Raw genomic sequence first — 20029 nt, 5'->3', positions numbered from 1 at the left:
TATTTCAATAATTTTTATCATCCAAAATTATGATCAAAATATGCCTTGCTCGTGCATCGGAGTAGAAGGAAATGGTTCTGATTTTTCTATTCTTATTTGAGAATAATGAAAAGTAAAGAATTTTGATTTTCTTTTCTGCAGAAAGCTTAGAATGTTTTTCTGTTGTTGATAATTTTAATATTTTTACTCACATGCAAATTTTAGTTTACGCATTTCAGTCTTCATTTTATTGCTCACAACTCGCGCCGATTCTGTCGTAAATATACATAGTGTTTTAATCACTTTTTCGGAAATTATTGTTGCTCAATTATTGATATTCTCGTGGATTTTTAAAAAATACTGATATTGTAATTGCACACGAAATTCGAATCGTGGATCCAAGAAATCTGTCTTTGACATTTTGACAGCGTTTTTATCGCTAATGCAGTCAACCCCGCTTAAAGGAATACCATCGGTTCCAACCAAATCTATGCTATTAAGCGGGTTATTCGATTAAAAGGGGAGTGCAATATTCAATCTTAAATTCTGCATTTTTGCGAAATTTTACTCTTTAATGGTATTTAATGCATAGTATAGTGTTTTGATTAAATAAACTCAGTTTTATGATCAATAAATAATTATAATTAAAACTTTCTGCCTTAGTTTCATAAAAAAATGTCATTTAAAGTTACATAAAAATAAATCAAAGCTAGTGAAAAGTATCAAGTAGGAGCTAAAATATTATTTGATCCCATCCGAAAAATTCTACAATTGAAGACTGTTTTTATACTCGTTTAATTCGTCAATTTATCAAAATTAGATATTCTTTTTTGTTTCAAGTAAAATTTTCATGACTTGTGCATATTCCTTTCAAACACATTCAGAATTTTTTTTTATCTTGGAAACTTGAGAAATTCCTCATTGATGCGCTATTTCAGTTGGGGATTTTTTTGAAATTTATTGTTTCTAAAATTCTTTTTTTTTTTTTTTTTTGATTAATTTAAATCATTCCTTTTCGCTCTCAACTTGCAACCAACTCAAAATTATTCACCGGATTAAGCAATTATTCTACTTAAAAGAACGACACTCTTTACACTAGCGTATTAGGTTTTTAAAACTTTTTCTTATCAAAGCTAATAGTGCATCAAGAGGGGACTGCAAGTCTTGACCTAAAAACAAATCACTCTATCCCTTTTTTACATACTAAATGATGCGTGAGTGAAGTTAGTCAAAGAGGGGTAAAACCCCCTTCGTTTACTTCAATGCATAACTGGCAGCAAGATTTGATTAATATTTCAACTTCATCCCAAACACCTACTAATGAATAAGAAGTCCCAATTGAAATGACCACCTATTGTATCCTTATCTTAACTGAAAAATGGAAATCCCATTTTATCTGGTGAAACATTTCTCAAAAATAATTTTTTTTTTCATTTCAGTACCACTTCTTTATGCAATTAAGCGGGGGCAGAAAACAACAATGAAGTTTATAACTAGGAAGTTTAAAATAATAAACGAGGAAGTTTGACATTAGTTTAATATACAATGATTTGGTTCCATTAAATTTCATTCCTATAAGCGGGCTATCCGATTATCCGAGGGGCGATTAAGTGGGGATGACTGTACTACAAATTCCACTGGCTTTTTAAAATTCTGGTTATTTCTCAGTTGATATTATTTCTACAAGTAAAATTTGAATCTCTCGTTTGAATAATCACTTTTTGACGTGGTCAATTTATGCTGATAATATTGCAAATCCATGTAGTGTTTCGAATGTATTTTCTTCAGCTATTGGTCTTGATTTCCACGTGGTTTTGAAACATCCCAATATATTTCTGGCAATATGGGATATTTGAATCATGCAATTGAATATTTAATTTTTAACGCAATGATTCTATTAATTTTTTTGGCATCTTGCTGTCTATGTTTTTTTTTTGGTAGTTACTGTAACAGATTTTACAATTGAGTTTGTTTTTAATGTGATCATGATTTACAAAATGCGAGAAGAAAATAATTAGCTTATTTTTCCCCTTACTAGTAGAGATGAGAGTATTGCTCATAATATGAGAATAAAAATGAATATTATATATTTGTTATATATATATATATTCCTAAACACAAAATTTTTGTTTTTTTTAATTTAGTAACGTGTATTTGTTATTAATAAAAGTATCTTGCAGAAAGATATTAGTAATAGTAAACTTTGTCGCAGAAAGCTTGGAAAAATTCTGCCACCAGACGAACTTTTTAAGTGAATTAAAAATATTTCCAAACAATAATAAAAATTTGTTTATCCATTTTGTTATTAAGATAATTCCATGCAAAAAGTAACTTTTAGTAAATATATATTTTTTGTTATTTTATTTAATACTTGTCTTAAAAAAATAGGGATTGTAAAGTATATAATTATTTACATAATGCTAAAGAACATAATTTGACATTGCAAAATACGAAATGTAAGCAAAATCAGTCTAATAGTTTCGTAGAAATTGAATATACGACTAAAGGCGATTTTTTTTTTCAGAATCAATTTCTCAGGAACTGTTTGACCAATTTTGCACAAATTGTGTGTTTTGCCATGTAAAATTACATTTCAAAATGATGTAAAAATTGTATACCTTACAATTCATGCTGATTAAGAGGGGACAATTTCAGACATTCACACTTGACTGTAAAATAAAAAAAACTGTCAAGACAATGACCAGTTTTTCAATAATTATTTCTGAATATTGAACTTTATTTGCAGTTATTCAATTTGTAAACTGTTTTCGTTAGTTTCAAATGAATTCAAACCGGAAGACTTGGATAATCCAGTTTTTCAAGAGGTTTTAACTGGTGGTCAGATATACTTAATGAGTATTAAGGTTTGTATTAATAATTTATAAACTTAGCATTAAACCGATACTTGGATACTAGTTGTGATTGTGTTTTGTGCAATGGTACCTAAGTAAGAAACATTTTTTTATTTTATTATTATTATAAAAAACTTCATATTTTAATTGTTGGGATGCATAAGTGGTTTTATGTCCCTCAAAACTAAACTCAAAACAGAAGCATTGTTAATTATAATAGTAAAAGCATTACTTAATTGTACAAAAAAATATTAACTATGTAATTGAAATTTCCTGTTTTTTTTTTTGTTTTTTTTTTTTTTTTTTTTCTAAGTTTTTCTTTGACTGTAGAGAAATTAAAAACTTTTGATTTCCTTTTTTGAAATCCTTATATTTTACAGATAGTTTTTTTTTCTTTCAATTTATGAATGAGCCGTTTTTTTTTTTCTTTCAATTTATGAATGAGCTATCTGTTGCAATTATTATCTTTGTCTCCTCAAGAAAATATTTATTCAAATACAAAAATAATTGTGCTCTTTTTCATTTCGTTTTTTTTTTGTATTTTGTGAATATAATTTAGCATGTGCGTATCAAAAATTTTTTGGAAGAAATTCTCCCATTTAGCCTTTTGAAACCACTCATTTAGGATGAAATTATTTATATTTGTAAATTTTAAAACGCATAAAAGAGGGAATAAATATCGTGTGTTTTTTTTTTTTAATTCCTTGAATTGAATATTGCATGAGCGGAAATGAAAAAAAAAATTATTTTAGATGCTCGAATTTTTTTTTTTTTTTTTTTGTAGCTATAATTCCTATTAAATCGAAAAAAATTTAATTTATCACAGAATTAAGTTTAAAAGAAAGACAAATCTTGTCACTAAGTTTCTGATTAAGAGAAGATTCAAAATGATCCGTAACAAGCATTATTTGTAATGCTTGTTATTTCGCTTTTTAATATTAAAAAAAAACTTTGATAGAAATCTGACAGTAATATTTAATGTTCCTTCAAACATAAAAGAGTCCTATATAAAATTTTGATAAAGTTGCGGCCCTTCATTTGACTGGTGTTTTTAATGGCGGTCCCCGGCCTCATGTAAGTTGGAAACCCCTGATTTAAATCAAGTAATCTTGTTATTACTATAAGTTCGTGTATTCTATTTTTATTGCCAAATAAATTTCTGGAAACAATTAAAATTTTCAATAATTATAAATTAAAAACAGTGCTCATTGCACTACTTTCATTGCAATTTCAGTATTTTATGTGTTTAATTTTGTAGAAAATTAATGTTTTTTAAACGTATTTTTTTGTTCTTTGAAAATGCTTAGCTAACATTTATTTATTGATAGCAGAGTTTTCCTTAGGAAAGAGGGCAGAGTGCTTCCTCACAAAAAAATGCACTTGAAGTTTTGAAAGAGCACTTATTTACCTCCATTAAAATTTATCAAAATGAATATTTTGTATTAACTGAATTTGATTCTCAATTTTTAAATTACTCTCTTAAACTATTTTGTGTGTATATTTCCCAATGTAATACTCACTCATTATCAAAATAGCTGAAAGACTTAAAGCTTTTGAAAAATAATTCTAGACAAGACTAAAAGACAAACTCTGTATTTATATTTTCTTCTAAAAAAATAATTTGATAAACAAGTTGACTGCTTTTTTTATATTTTAAACAGAAAATTGTGAGAAAATAAACATTATTTAAAAAAAAAATAATGGTAAATTTAATATCGTAAATATACCCTCCCCCCCAAATAAAAGAACTGATATCTCGGTGGCAGAACATCATTCAAATTTTAAATATATAACTAGACAACATACGAAAAATCTTACTAAAATGAAGGAATGAAATTAGAAAATTAATTTTAAATAATAATCAATAGCTAAATAAATCAGACGTAAACTTTTCATTAAAAGAGGTGGTTTAAAAAAATGACCTTTTCCTGAAAAAATAAAAAGGCAAGGTTTTTAAGGGATGGCGGCTTATTTTTACGAAAAAGGCTAGGAAGACGCATTTATAGGGATCAAAGGACAAGTGGGTTGGGCTGCCCTTTTAAAAACGTTTACAGAAAACACTTTAATAGCATAAATTACTTAACAGTTATTTATAGTTAGATTTTTTGCATAAACTTTGAGGCTATTTACGTTTCATCAACATTTTTATCATAATAGAATGCTCATTCTGGATTCTTCTTTTCTTTCTTTTTTTTTTTTTTTTTTTTTTTTTTATGAATAGTCATGATTAAACACTATGTGCTTAATTTCTAGTTTTATTTTTTAAGGCAGTTTTTTGTTAGAAAAATCCTTTACTGAATGTTCTCATAACAATTCCTTATTTCTTGGCATTTTAGGATGGAGCTGAATTTTACTTGAAGTCGGTTGAAAATAGCTTAACTAGATCTATTAAAATGAAAAAAGATTATAATTTACTAGGTATACAAGTCTTTTTTTTTTTATTACACACATGATCTTATCGTGAATTTCATTATTTTTCTAATGTTTGTATTATGACAGGTTATGCTCGCAAATGTACAAATAGTGCTTTATCTCTAACACCGAGAATAAAGAATGTTTTATCTACTGGAAACTTCCCTGGGAGAAATAATGGACTCAGTTCCAACTCTGGTTTCACAGTAGTGCTCAAAAGAAATAATGTGTTTGCTACTGCAGCCCAATTTACTTCTGTAAATAAGTTCTCTCTCAATTTTTATGGTAAAAATATGCGAAAATACTATCCAGAGTCTTGGGGTAAGTTTCTTTATTTATCAGAGTTCAGTAAATGATATCTAATGTATTTATAATTTTATGTTTAAATTATTTTGAGGAAGATAAATAGGGTTAAAAAAAATTCTATTTTATTTCCACATTGCTTAAAGAAATATGATAAGATTTGCTTAAAGTACCTATGCTGTCAACCCATTTATACCTGAAATATTTCATAACTTCAGAAATTCTTAATATGAGTCATATGCCAAATAGTTGATTTTTTGGAATCATTATTCAAGACAGAGAAATCTATGGTATAGTATAGTTTGAAAGAAATCTATGGTTTCTTTTCACATTTCCTGAAAGTAGTGCGCTGATGTTATAAGTTAAGAGATACAGTATATATTCCATCAACTTGCATGAAAAATTCTTTATTTGAAAAGAATTTTACAATGACTCTTTCTTATTTATCCCTTAATGATCTTACTATTTTCAAAAAAACTGTCATCAAAGAGCCTATTTTTTTATTCAAAAAATTATTTAAAAAAGGTGTATGTACATTGTGTGTATTCATTTTTGATTTTTGGAAATTTTTTTAACTTGAATTTTAAAACTTTATATGTCCATATAAATCTGACTCTATAATGTACACAATATAAAAAATATTTTATCATGGAACACAAACCACTTGCATTCACGAAGAGCATAAAATACAAAATACATATATTTGAATAGTACTGACATCTTGTTAAAAGTAAACTATCTTCAGTTACATTAAAAATAATCTGGTGCACCCATCTAGTTTGTATAATGAAAATTCTGAGCACAAGCGATGGATATATTTAAACCAATCACAGCAATATCACAATGTTTAAAGCAGAATTCTAACATCGTGAAGGATTAGGATTTTATGCCCGATGGTAGCTTAAACTCTATCCAGCTTTATGTTCATGAGTACCAGCTTGTCTGTGAAGTAAGAAAGACTGGTACACTGTGCTGACCATTTTGCCAGTATCATACCATTTATCACAGAATTGTGAAGCCTTAACCTCAGTTGCTTACTGATCCACAATGGGCTATTTTAGGATATCCTTGCTTTACTGAATGAGAAAACTTTACTTAAGAAAAACTTAAACATCTTGATGAGACACTCAGGATATAGAGCATTCCCCTCCCAATGATTTAACCCTGGTTTAAATTGTGGCTATGACTTGGTGATACATTTTCTGCTTGTAGTGTCCATAGTGCTGTCATAAAATATCCTCAGTGATGGAGAGATAATGGATTAGAATTCACGGGATATTCTCATGATTTTCCTTTTCCATGTAACGCAATTTCTGGTTAGTTCCATCAAATAATCCTCTACAAAAGCTAGTTTCTCCATATTCTTGATGAGTTCCCTTGTCTTCTAGGTTGAGTTTGAAATTGCAATGTGGTTGAGTTCAACATTGTTAGTTGCAAACTCTCTAAAAAAATAAGTCACATGTTCAACACCAGTTATAAAATAAATGTATTCATGGAAATTTTTATATTATTTTCCCATTTCCTGAAGGAATACTTATGCCGAGACTTACAGAAATGTCATAAATTACAGTGCATATTCTATCCGCTTACTTTTGCCTAGAATAACTGATTTTAAAATAACTTTTTTTTCTTCAAAATCTTCCATCTTATGATTAAAACTATCTATCCTTTAATTTAAACCAAATAATTTTTTTTAATTCCTCAATCGTTTTAATTCCCCAAAGCGTTAACAATGCATCAAAAATACTTGAATGTTGCTATAATAGGTGCAATTTTCCAATCAAAAGAAAATCATATCATGAATAGAAAAGCTGACGAACATTCACCCAGGAAAACAAATGCTATTCCTTTTAAAAATAGCAAGTTGTAAATTTAATGTGTTTGTAACTTTAACAAAATAATTTGACAATTCCGAAGTTAAATGGAAGAAGGCATCAAGTGACATTCCTAAACAATTAAACACAGTCAGTTTAAAACCATGTCATTAATTAACTGTATATCAAAAAAGTTATTTTTATTATTTGTTGAATCAAATTTGTTATAGGATAATGTGTCGAGCAGCTTCCAGCCAATGTTGTATTTTCTAAAGCGGATGTCTCCTAATTAACTTAAGTAGTGTGACTTAGTGCCTCCAGCTACTAAGCTCTTCATTTTTTTGGAAAAATATCTAGTGGTTTTGGAAGAAATATCAGAAGACAGGCTTTGTTCTATTCTTTGTTTAATAATTTTTTATATTTCATAAGTCAATAGGATTCATTTACTTTTATGATTCAAAGCTTGTTCTTTAAACTTAATTTTATCTGATCATCTGTGCTGCTGCTAATAATTCACTCACATAAAAAAGGAAAGAAAAAAAAAGTTTTTTCTTTCTTTTTTTGCTGGATAAAGTTTAGCTTTTTGCCTTCTTACTTTTTCATGTTTTAAAAAATTTAACTATGTAACTGGAATATTTTATTACACCAAGCATTCCCTTATTAAATTAATAACAAAATGGTATTACAGTGTAACGTCCCATATCCGGACGTCCCTTTTCCGGAAGGGTCAATTTCCGGAAGGGTCAATTTCCCGGACACTTTTTAACAATCAAAATAAACAAACATTTCTTCATCTTCCCCACTCTCTTAAAAAAAATAAAATTAAAAAAAAGTATTTTGACAGGTTTTTTCCTTTCTTAGCTTCTAGTGATCTATGCATTAAACCCATAAATCAACAGAAAAGAGAACAGAAGATCTACCAAGACCGTACCGTTAGTAACGCTCCTCCTCTGGAATGCAGGAAAGGGGGGGAGATTTGTTTTCAAAAGAGCATAATTGAGTCCCCTCCCCCCTTCTTTCCTGTGCAGCTGGCTAGTAAAAGAGGCATTTCCTGGAACCTTTTTGATAAAGTGTTAGGGAAAGAAGTACTGTGAAATAGGGTAAACACAGCAAACGTTAAAGTGAAGGGGGAATCCCCTTTAGTCACACAAGAAAAAATAAAGAGAACCCAATCAGCATGCCACGCCTTTATGCTTGATTGATAGCCAATGACAGGAAAGAAAATAAGAACTTGTCACTTCCCCCCCCTTCAACTTAAATGACAAGTAAGAAGGAAATGAATTTTGCTTCTTCACCTACCCACCTTAATGAATGAATGACGGGAATTTCCCCTTCTTGCTTGAAACGTTCTAGTTCAAAATGGCGGAGAGAGCAATTAATATTTTCATAACTGTAATTTTTTTTAGTTTCCTATATTTATTTTTATAATAGCAATAATTATTTTTTTTTTTAATATTTTGTTTTTGATTGGTTAGATATCATTCGAATACTAAAACATTATTGCCCGAAAAATAATGTTATTTAATTTTTGCTTCTTAGATTCAGATCATTTTAATCTCTGTTTACCTTGGGGGTCTGTTATACGGAAAAATCGATTATCCGGACTTCGGAAAGTCCCGCCGATTCCGGATACGCGACTTTCCACTGTATATGGAAAAAAATTTATTATTGTTTATTAACATATTAACTGAAAAAATCTGTTTTTCAGACTTCAATAGGTCCCAACAATTCTCGGCATAGGACTTTTTGCTGTTTATCAAAGATATTATTTAACTCAGATCTGTGATTTTCTTCTCTTTTATCATTTTCCTCTTTTTTTTTTTTTTTTCTTTTTTTTTTTCTTTTTTTTTTGTATCAATGATCTTTAAAAATTACTCACTTCATGAAATTTACTATCATGTACTTCTTAAGATATTAAAATAATGTTTTAAATAAATTTTATTTTAATTCCATGAATTAAAATTAAGGTCATGTGTAGTAATTTAATTTTATTATTCCAATAGAAATTCAAATAAATTCAAATGCTATATTTTCTGGCATGTTTATCTTTTAGTTTTTGATATTAAAAGATTTAAAAACAATAATATTTAAAAATATTGAATTTGAACCTTAAACTCCATTAAATAACAATATTGTTACTTATTTACTGCACAGAAAATAGTCTACATAATTGTTTTCCAAGTGCACCCACGGTAGGTAGAGTTCTTAAAATATGTTTAAAGGTACTTATTTTCGATTTTTGTTTTTTAAAAGCCTTTGAAGGTGTTTTTAAAAAATGCTTAATTTTCCCTTTTTCAAAATTCGATATTTGTCTTCGCCGTGTTGATTTCTGCCACAAATTATGCAAAAAATGTGGTTTTCTCATTGTTCAATTCACATTTTCACTGTTCATTCAACCACTATCTATTTGGGCGTATGAATGCGGCAGTCATTTGACAAGTTTAATGAAATACTTCTGTGTCTGCATGTGTGTATACTGAACTGGATTCTGTGTGGAAGGATTCTTACACTCTCATGTGCAACTCTGTAACATTTTGCAAAAGATTCTCAATTTCAGGCTTTATTTTCCACCCTCTGAAATTAAACCTAAAAATTTTTAATTTTTGTTGATGATGGAGACCAACTAAACATTACCAAATTTTTTCCCTAATAGCAAAAGAACATTTTATTTCCCTTGTTAATTTCATCGTTGGCGATGCGTCATCGTGTTAGATCTCAAATCAAGAAATTCATCAATTTAATTGTTAAGCAATTGAGATTTTTAATTCTGAATGCTATGATTTTAGAACTTTTTATCACTGTATTCAATTTTTTTCTCTATGAATAATTATTTTTCTATATGTCTCTCCTTGTTGTAAAATATTTTTCTTCATAATGTTACTTTTTTTTTTCATTGCATAAGTACAGTAACTGTGATTTAACTATGTAATATTCATATTTTTAACTTATAACCTAAATTATTAAAATATGCATCCCAAACTTTTTCAAATTGATTGTTTATTTTTCTTATTAAAGGTTTTCTATGTCCAGTCCAAACACCTGAGGGAGAAAATAGTGGATTACACAATTATTTATCATCAGCATGCCAGGTAATTTTTTTTCTTCATTGCGTTTTCATTTTATGTTTATATTTTATTCATCTTATGTTTGTTTTAAACATTTTCCTTAGTTTTTATTTAAAAGCCATCCTGTACATTTATTTCCTTTAACTTTTCGCATTTTCTCTTCTTTTTTTTCTTGTTTAATTTTGTTTTGGTAATCTGCCATTAAAATTTTAAAAAACCACTAAATTTCTATAAAAATTACTGCTAAGTCTTAAAAATTAAAGGTCGATAAGTCATATAAATAAAGAATGGGCACTGTGTCATAAATTCTCTTGAAAACATATTTAGTTTTAAAGAATTAATCATGACATATCAAAAAATCTCAAAGACTTTTGATTTATATGTTAAAAGCAATTAGAAGTCATGCAAATCAAAAACAAAGTCACAGAGCTGATAACATGATGGGGTTAACAGTAACTTCATTATACAAAACATATTACATTTATTTTTTACAGTTACATTATACACTCATTAGTTTGCAGTTAATTAACAAACATGTTCTTTATTTTTATAAATAAATTGCTAATTGCATTTTTTCTATCTATATTATATAAAACGCTAATACGTACGTATGTATCAATAAAACCTATGATATTTCTTTTCTCGCGCTGGCAACAGTTTTCATTTTTAATTGATTGGATTCGGCGCGCAAGAGCACGTAGTGAGCATCATATGGATAATCCATGTTATATAAAACGCTAATACGTTTTAATTGATAGGCTTCGGCACGCTAGAGCACGTAGTGAGCATCATATGTCTATCTATCTCCGATTGTCACCGAGAAAAAAACGGTTGGTTGGTTATGAGTACTGAAATAGTTCCTTTTCATTGGCAGAAATGAGAAGTGTTATGCTATTGCTATTTTATTTTGAAGTGAGCGCTTTACTATTCCACATTTTGTTATATTATCTTTACATCCGGCGTTCAGTGGCAGACTACTATTTCATATTGTTTTACAACACATGGCTTTAGCCCTTTTGTGGGAAAGACTTTAAAACAAAACTTACTACAGTTACTTTTCTCAACAACTGAAATTTAGAATAGTGCAGACGTGCCAACTCTCCCGCATTTTGCGGGAGTCTCCCGAATTTTGAGTTATTCTCCCGCCCTCCGGAATTGATTTGAAAAACTCCCGAATTTTACTGCGATCGACGGCCAAATTCAAAATTACCTAATTTTTCCGCGAGTGCGAAAGTAAGTTTTTCTTTCAGCTTGAATTCCATCCCCTCTTATCAAACTACCATCTGCCTGAAGCGTAGCTGAACATGCTTTATTTTCCCCCCTCTTCAACGCTACCTCTTAACACTCCTATTTCACCCGCCCCCTTACACTGGGGGCGGGTGAAATCTTCCTCTTCTTTCGTGTGGAGTTGAATGCAATGACGTCACATGTCGTTATCGAGTGTCGTCCGTTCAGGAGTGGGGAAACTCGTACTCTCGATAGTTGGATTGGAATTGATATTGTATCTTGCTGTTTTTATAGTTTTTAATGGGTATTTTTCCACGGTTGGCAACAAGCTCGTAAACTAGCAACGTGATATCAATTATTCGCTTAGTCTTCGTATATTTTAAAAAAAAAAAAATTCAAGGATGTCTTAAGTCGAAACGGAAGTATGGATCAATTTCAACAAATCATGTAACAATGACTTTAGCAAAATTTAATTACGGAGAGCTAAGTCTGCAACTCTTTTTTTCATGCATACAGTAGAGAACCATTTATCTGGTATCCAGATAATCCGGAAAAAAAATTTGCTCGGTTCTCCCGCCATTTTGAACTAAAACGATATGAAAAAAAAAGCGGAAACTGGACTAATCCTTGAAGTTGAGTAGAGGAAAATGTGAGGAAGGGAAGAATTTTTTTCCCCGTTTACCCAGAGAAACGTCATTTCTTCCGCGACCTTGAAGATTTTAGATCTTTATTCTCTTTTAGGTCATTAAACTCAAAGGAGTGGCATGATGATTTCGTTTGCTGTTTGATTTACGAGGGGGTGGGGAAAATGCATTGCACATGCATATCAGTGAACAGAAGATGAAAGAGAAAAATATATTTATCTATTTGACATCGATTAATAAAAATAAAATGTTTTTCTTTTGAATAAATTCTGATTCCTTGGAAGTGCGGTATCATTCGCAAGTTTTTCTTGATGTGGAATCACACCTGCTTTAATTAAAAATCGCGTTTTTATTTAAAAAAAAAAGGAGAATTGTTTATTAATTTAAGCATACAATTATTTTATGAAGCAGATTGCAGTTTCGTTTTTCTGATTCCACTACGTTTTTTTTTTTTTTTTTTTCATGATAAATTTTGCACTCAATAAAATTATTTGTATTACCAAATTTTTTCATTAGTTTTTTTTTTTTTAAGTCCGTTGATCTTGCCTTGTTCTAGGTTTTAATATTTATGCTAGTGCCGTTTTTTAACTATCGTTTCGGTTCGATAATTTTCAAGTGTTGTTTTTATTTAGATTAATAGGTTTTCCTTTTATTTTCGCCCCCCCATGAAATATATTGCGTTATTTAATCATTGGTTTTGTTTATTAGTTGATTTAGGAATCGTAATTATTTTTTAAACTTGTTTTTCTTGTCTAAACTTGCAAATTTTTTTATTCTTTTAAATTTTATTTTTCTAAAATTTTTTTCCTTTTTAGATTTAGGAGTGCTTTTCTTTTTTCTCTTACTTTAAAATGTGTTTAAATTTTTTCCTTGTAATTTGGGTTTGATAAAACATCGATTAACGACACTTTTTTGTCGATCCAGGAAACCGGGAAATTAAGACATCCGGGGTAGCGATGGTCCCGAGCATCCCGGATAATTGGTTCTTTATTGTACAGACATTAGTATTTTTATACATTAGTATTGAATTGGTTTTTTAAAATAAAATAGTTATTCAATTTGTTTATTTTTTAAAAGTTTTTGTGCATTTTTATTACAGTGTCAAGGGTTTTTGAATAATGTTTTATTAAGGAAATGGTATTTATTTAAAGAGTATCTACCTAATATAGTTTTGTGTTGCTAAATCTGTGTTCAATTATTTTATTTCCATTTAATATTTTTAAACAATTATTGCTCTATTAGTGTGTAAAATTTCTTGCATTCTTATATTTAATAAATTTTTTACTTAAAATTCCTTAGAAGTGCCAAATGTTGCATACCATGCACCTTTTTTTACCCCTCCTGAAATCTCCTGAATTCTTGTTAGGGAAACTCCTGAATGTTAATTTTGCTAGGTTGGCACGTCTGATAGTGTGATTAAGAAAAATATGTGAACTGTTTGCAATTTCAAATTAATATTGAAATGTACAGGTTTAGAATTTTCTACAGTGAAAAGTTTTCGGAACTTCAGTGTTCAAAAAAGTATACAAAAGCTAGACGTTAAGAACGTATCCAATGAGCGAGTAAAGCGAGCATCGGATTGCGAAGCAATCCGTAATGAACTGCGAAAGCAGTTCCGGGGGTTGGCGAGCACCAGCGAGCAGGGGGCGAAGCCTCCTAGTTATAAATATTGTTGTTTAGAAGAATCATAATTTTGTTAAAGGCCAGTCCGATTATCCATCAAAATAGACAACATTGATTTTCAATCAAGTTATAGCGAGTATTCTGTTGAGCTAAATGTCTCTTTGCCTGTACTTCTAATAATTTTTTGAATAAAATATATTTTATTCAAAAAAATAGAATATATAGAAATTAAAGAGATTAAAACAATTATTATGAGTATATAAAAAATGAGAATAATTATTGTTATGAGAATTTTGCACATTGTACATGAAAAACATACCCTGAAAATCTCAACAAGATTAAAACTTTCAAGTATCCAACTCTTCTTGCAAATAAACTTGCTACTCTATTTATTTATCAAATTTATTTTTATTCCAGATCCTAGACTTAAAAACTCCAAGAATTGAGTCAAAAGTGATTTTTAAATTTGGTGCCATTTTTTTAGATGATCCCCTGACCTTAACCAATATACCTAAATGTTTCATTTACATAGATGGGAAAATTTTTGGTTGGATCAGGCATAGAAAAATCGACCATTTCCTTGCACAGTTGAAATATTTGCGATTGGAAAATTTTGTAAGTAAATTTGAAATAAGTTAATTATTAACCTATCAAACAAATATTCTTGTCATTTGTATATAACTTACTTTTTATTTTTAGATACCATCTTCTACTGAAATAATTTTAGTTGAAAAAACTGAACCACAAATAGTATATCCTGGAATTTACATTTTTTCAAACCCTTGTCGTTTATCCAGAGAAGTTTTGCATAAAAGAAGGAAGGTTCGGTTAGGAATATTTGAGCAACTCTTTTGTGTAAGCATATTTAGGAAAGAACTTTGGTATAATGAATTTAAACATTGCTGCATAGTAAGCATAAATATAGGTTTAAACTTCACTATTTTCTATAAAAAAATAAAAAAATATTTTGAAGTACTCTGATATTACAAATTATTCAAATAACAATAAAATGTGACCAAAATAAAAAAGCACATAAATTACTGTGTTTAAGTAATTAATGTGATTTAATGACATGGGAGATTGTAAACATGGAGATTGACCTTGGACCTGTGTAAACATATTGTGCTCTTTAGTGACGAATTTCTGCGTTAAGTATATGTAGATGATGTATGTAACAATAAGTAGTATCTGCTGTGCAGGTTTTCCAGCCATGTGCCAGAGTTTTTTTTTTTTTTTTTTTTTTTTTTTTTTTTTTTTTTTTTGCTTATCCAGTATCTGAATAAATTTTTTTTAATCAGTTTTAGTTAAAAATTAAAGCTATATTTAAAAAGAGAAATATGATAGATTGGTACTAAAATATCATTCTTTATCAATTAAAATACTAAATTTTTAAGAAAAAAAATCATTTTTGTTAGAACAAAAGTAAAGAAATATATGCTTGTTACTCCTTGAACAAGTCTAGGGTATATGCTAATTAGCACAACCCTGGTACTAAATGATGCTTAAATTTTGTACACCAGTGTATATTTTCCTATGGACATAATCAGTCAAAGCATGTTAAAATTTTGATATTCTTAATAACGCTATACATTTTATTGTATATGAATGAAACAATAAAGCTATGTGCATACAAATGTTCCAATAAAATATTTCATATTAATAATAATCAACCAGATTTAATTTAGCTTCTGTGGGTACTTAAAAACGAAGTTTTAGTTGCATGAAATTCCTAATTCAATCAATTAGCAGATATTATGGAGAAAAACTTAAACTAAATGTTATCCAAATTCTAAAATTCAACAAATTCTATGTTGTAACTTGAAACAATTTTTCTTACTTTAGAAAGTTTCTTTTTTTTTTTTTTTTTTTAAATGCTTGATGGACTTAGGTCACAAAAAATATACTGATTGACAAATGTTTAATGTATTTGCCACAAAGTTTCTGAGTTAAATTTTTATTCTCTCCATAGAGAAAATAGATAGTTAAAATAAGTCCTAGGTACAGTTTGCACCTTTCAAAAATTTTGATATGTAAGGTATAAAAAATAATTTTAAAGAGTGTAATTTCACATGAAGTACAAATTTTGAACAAAACTGGTCATATGGTTCTCTAGTAATCAAAATTTAAATATACAATTTTTTTTTAAATTTAAAAAACTCAGAAAGTTTCAAACAGGTTTCATTCAACTTTTGAATTCCATCATTTAAAATTGCATTTTTAAAATGGTATAAAAATTAATGTACATTATAATTCACAATTTTTGTAATTGTCATAAAATAAATTAAAAAAATTTTAAATACTTATTTTTTACATAGATTAATTTTTGGTTTGCTAAAAAAGTTTTCCAGTTATAGAGAAGTGTGTAAAAAGTGAAATTAGCATTAGTAAGGGGTCCAAACTTTGACTGCTTTCTCAACCTAATATTTGCCTACTAAATTTTGCAGATCTGTCTTTTTGTGTCTGCTTTTATAACTTTAAATATCGTCTCTTCTAATTAGTAAACATATTTAAAGTTAGCCCCTAGAGTCATTAAGATTGACTCTTAGTAAATAAGAGTACCATTAGATCAAAAGTGATTCAGGATGTTAATTTTTTAAAAAAAAATTTGTTGTGCATTATGCATCTTTCTCCTATATCTGTTGTCATTGCTGTTATTAATCGAATGAGTTAAAATTTTTTCACTCTGTAATGGTCTAAATTAAATTGGTATAAGCAAACAATATTTTTGTAAATACAGTACAGAACCCGTTATCCGGAAAACCAAAAAACTGGAACAAAATTCGATAAATTTTCCCGCCATTTAAAAAAAAAAAAAAATTTCCTCGTAAGATTTTTGGGATTTTTCTTTCTTTTTTGAAAGATGTTTACCTTACCATCATTTTGAAAATAATCATTAGTGTATTACTTTATTGTTTTTTCTTCTTTTTAAGCTTATTTCCAAAAAAATGTATTTTTTTTAGTTGGGTTTAACAATTAAAAAAACGGCTTTTTTAGCGATTCAGAAAACCGGAAAAATCAGTTATCCGGAATAGCAATGGTCCCGATCGCTCCGGATAATCGGTTCCCTACTGTACATAAATTATTTTTATCTGTATTATTTAGAAAAGAAAGAAAAAATATGTAAATTATTTTCACATAATCAAACCATAAATTAAGTGAAAAAATTTTAATTTTTGAACCTTGATGGTAATATGAGCCACAATATCACTGAGTTGTCATTGTGTGAGAGCAAGTTTTGTTCCTCGTAGGATTGAAACCTACCCATCATTCAGCTCAATAAATATCAGTACGTCTGTACAAGGAGTCAGTGTACACTGTAGATTACATTGTCACAATCACGTTTGTCTAGAACTCTTTGGTCTCCTGACCCCTTTTTTCAACAATTACCTAGCTATTGGCGGAGTACTTAACTGTTTTTTTGTTAATGACAGTTTATTACTTTTAGTATGAATTACATCTAAGTGAATTATCGAAAATTGTAATAAATATTTTAAGTGGATAAGTAATGAATCATTTTTTTGTAGCTGTGACGTATGTTACAGCCACTAGTCTGCGTCCACTTCTGGTCTGAGTTATGAACAAAATTAGGGTGTTATGAACAAAACACCATAACTATTATATCTCTTATTTGCTACGAACCATTTTTCAATGAAATTTTAAGATTTTTCCATGTTAAATAAAGCCATCAAAATTTAAAAAAAAAAAAAAAGAAAGAAATTGGAAGTCTTAAAAAATTTTTCAATTTGGAAAATAATTGTTTATTGTGGCTTTCCCCTTGTATTGAAGCTACGTTTTTTGAACTATGAACAAAAATAACAATAAATACAATAACTATAGGAAGTATTTGGCAACACATTTTATAATAAGCAAGAATATATATGTGTGTCACGGCAAAAGACCGAAATCAGTAGTTGTTGACTTTCACCGGTGAATGTCGACAAACACCAAATACGTCGGTGAAAGATTGAATATTTCATTACATTCTTGTACATTCGGACCCTCACCGGTGTATGTCGGCAATCACAGATATGCTTTGGTGAATGTCCGAAATATTTATTACATTCGATTCAATATGAATTTATTCATGGATATAATTACATTCATTCGATATTTTAACCCTACACTGATGTTTTTTTAAGGTTAAGTGCCACTGCCCAGTATACCCTAGATTGATGTTTTTTTAAATTTAAGTGCCACTGCCCGGTATACCCTACACTGATGTTTTTTTAAGGTCAAGTGTCACTGCCCGGTATATATTTGCCCGATACTCCAAACACTGATGTTTCTTCTAATCTATCGTCAGTAAGTATTAAAATATAGAATAAATATAAATATATCAAATAAATATAATAATATTAACGAATAAATTAATATAAAATTGGATATAACAAATATTTCGGACATTCACCAAAGCGACTATGTGATTGTTGACATTCACCGGTGAGAGTCAGAAATAAGGGTATTTAGCAAATATTTCGGATATACACCAAGCGACTACGTGAATGTTGACATTCACCGGTGAATGTCGACATTCTCCAGATTTCGGTGTTTCACCGGAATATGTATATATATATTTGGAAAAAACGGGAAAAATAATATTTACAAATTAGATAATATTACAACAGGATAATATTAATAAAAATAATGTATGCATATTCAGGGTTCCCACGGTCCTTGAGAGTCCTTGAAAGTCCTTGAATTTTTTTTTGCTAAATTTAGGTCCTTGAAAGTGCTTGAAAAACATCTTAGGTCCTTGAAAAACTTGATAGGTCCTTGAATTTGTCGAATACTGCCGACGGCCCTTTTTATAAAACATCCGCGGATCTTTCTCGTTCTTTCTGTTTTGTTCCCGAGCTCTCTCACGTGGTTTTTAATGCCACCGTTTCTAACCGGGCCTAGTGTCTTGGTGTCTGCCAAGTGCGCGGAGCACAGCAGACAATCAATGCGTCCGGGGCGAGACTCCACTTCATCTTTTGTCGCATATGCTTAGATCTTTTTTCTTATCAAAACTGGAATACTCTCGAATTTCGTAACAATATGTACCTTGTAGTTTTCAATAAATTTGCCGTTTTACCATCCACACTTGTCCTTATGTTTGCGTCATTTCAAAACTTTATTGCTTCATTTCAAAACTTTATTGTAAAGCGTATGCGCAAAGGCACGGCTTCGTATTTGTGTTATGTAGTTTAGACTAGTTATGCCTGGGAAGTGCTATTTTAATCCCCAATGATTGGGTAATCCAGCTTATAAAGAATGGATTTTATCGATGCCCGAAAAGAAGTTCAGAGCCAAGTGCCGATTATGCATGAAGGAGATCGATATCGCAAAAATGGAAGAATCTGCTCTGAAATCACACATGAAAGAAAGGTAAAACAAAAAAGCAGTCTTATGCCCTGAGTTCTCTTTTTCCAAAGACATAAACATCTAATTCATCTGGTGTAAATACTCCTTCAACATCGTGTCCCAAGTGAAACAGAAACTTTAGTGGCCGAGGTAACATTGTCTTCTTATCTGGTCAAAAGGAATGTGCTTGATGCTGAAATTCTCTGGAGTTTGAAGTGCATCACTAGTAATTATTCATATAACTCCTGTGAAGGGATTAGTAAATTGTTCTCCAAAATGTTTGCTGATAGCTGTATAGCGAGACAATTTTCTTGTAGTGCCACAAAGTGAGCCTATTTGGGCTCTTTTGGATTGGCACTATACTTCAAAGGTATTCTTATAAATGAGCTGAAGAATGTTGATTGCTACACTGTACTCTTTGATGAGACATTAAATCAGTCTCTACAATCTAAGTAGATGAACATTATGGTAAGGAATTGATAATAAAGTTTGCACTAAGTATCTTACCTTCCAATTTATGGGTCATGGGAACAGCAGAAAATATTTTGTCCTCTTTTTACAAATGCATGGATGATGGTTAAAAGCTCTCTAAAATACTTCAATTATCCATGGATGGACCCTATGTCAATTTGAAATTCTATGAGAAGCTTCAGTGTGAATTAAAAGAGAAATATTCCCACCAGGTCATATTCATTGGCAGTTGTGGATTACACATAACGAAATATGTTAAACATGGTGAAAATGGGATATGTTCCTTCTAATTTTTA

General features: G+C 29.5%; 1 protein-coding gene across 2 annotated transcripts in view; it reads left to right on the top strand.

The window, feature by feature from the left end:
* The window catches only part of LOC107441938 (DNA-directed RNA polymerase I subunit RPA2), a 79620-nt gene that overhangs the window by 37223 nt on the left and 22368 nt on the right, over nt 1-20029 (top strand). Inside the window, exons 12-17 of one of the 2 annotated variants that reach the window (XM_043048094.3) lie at nt 2726-2843; nt 5168-5249; nt 5331-5564; nt 10376-10449; nt 14337-14534; nt 14619-14774. In XM_043048094.3, the coding sequence (XP_042904028.2) occupies nt 2726-2843; nt 5168-5249; nt 5331-5564; nt 10376-10449; nt 14337-14534; nt 14619-14774 (862 nt within the window). The remainder of the gene's footprint in view (nt 1-2725; nt 2844-5167; nt 5250-5330; nt 5565-10375; nt 10450-14336; nt 14535-14618; nt 14775-20029) is intronic. The other variant, XM_043048096.3, reaches the window with a different exon arrangement.

This window comes from Parasteatoda tepidariorum, chromosome 7 (assembly GCF_982258835.1).
Source record: "Parasteatoda tepidariorum strain Cologne lab strain chromosome 7, Ptep-v5.0, whole genome shotgun sequence".
Classification (NCBI taxonomy): domain Eukaryota; kingdom Metazoa; phylum Arthropoda; class Arachnida; order Araneae; family Theridiidae; genus Parasteatoda; species Parasteatoda tepidariorum.
Note: the sequence above shows the minus strand (reverse complement) of the source record. Positions and strands in the feature narration are given on the sequence as shown.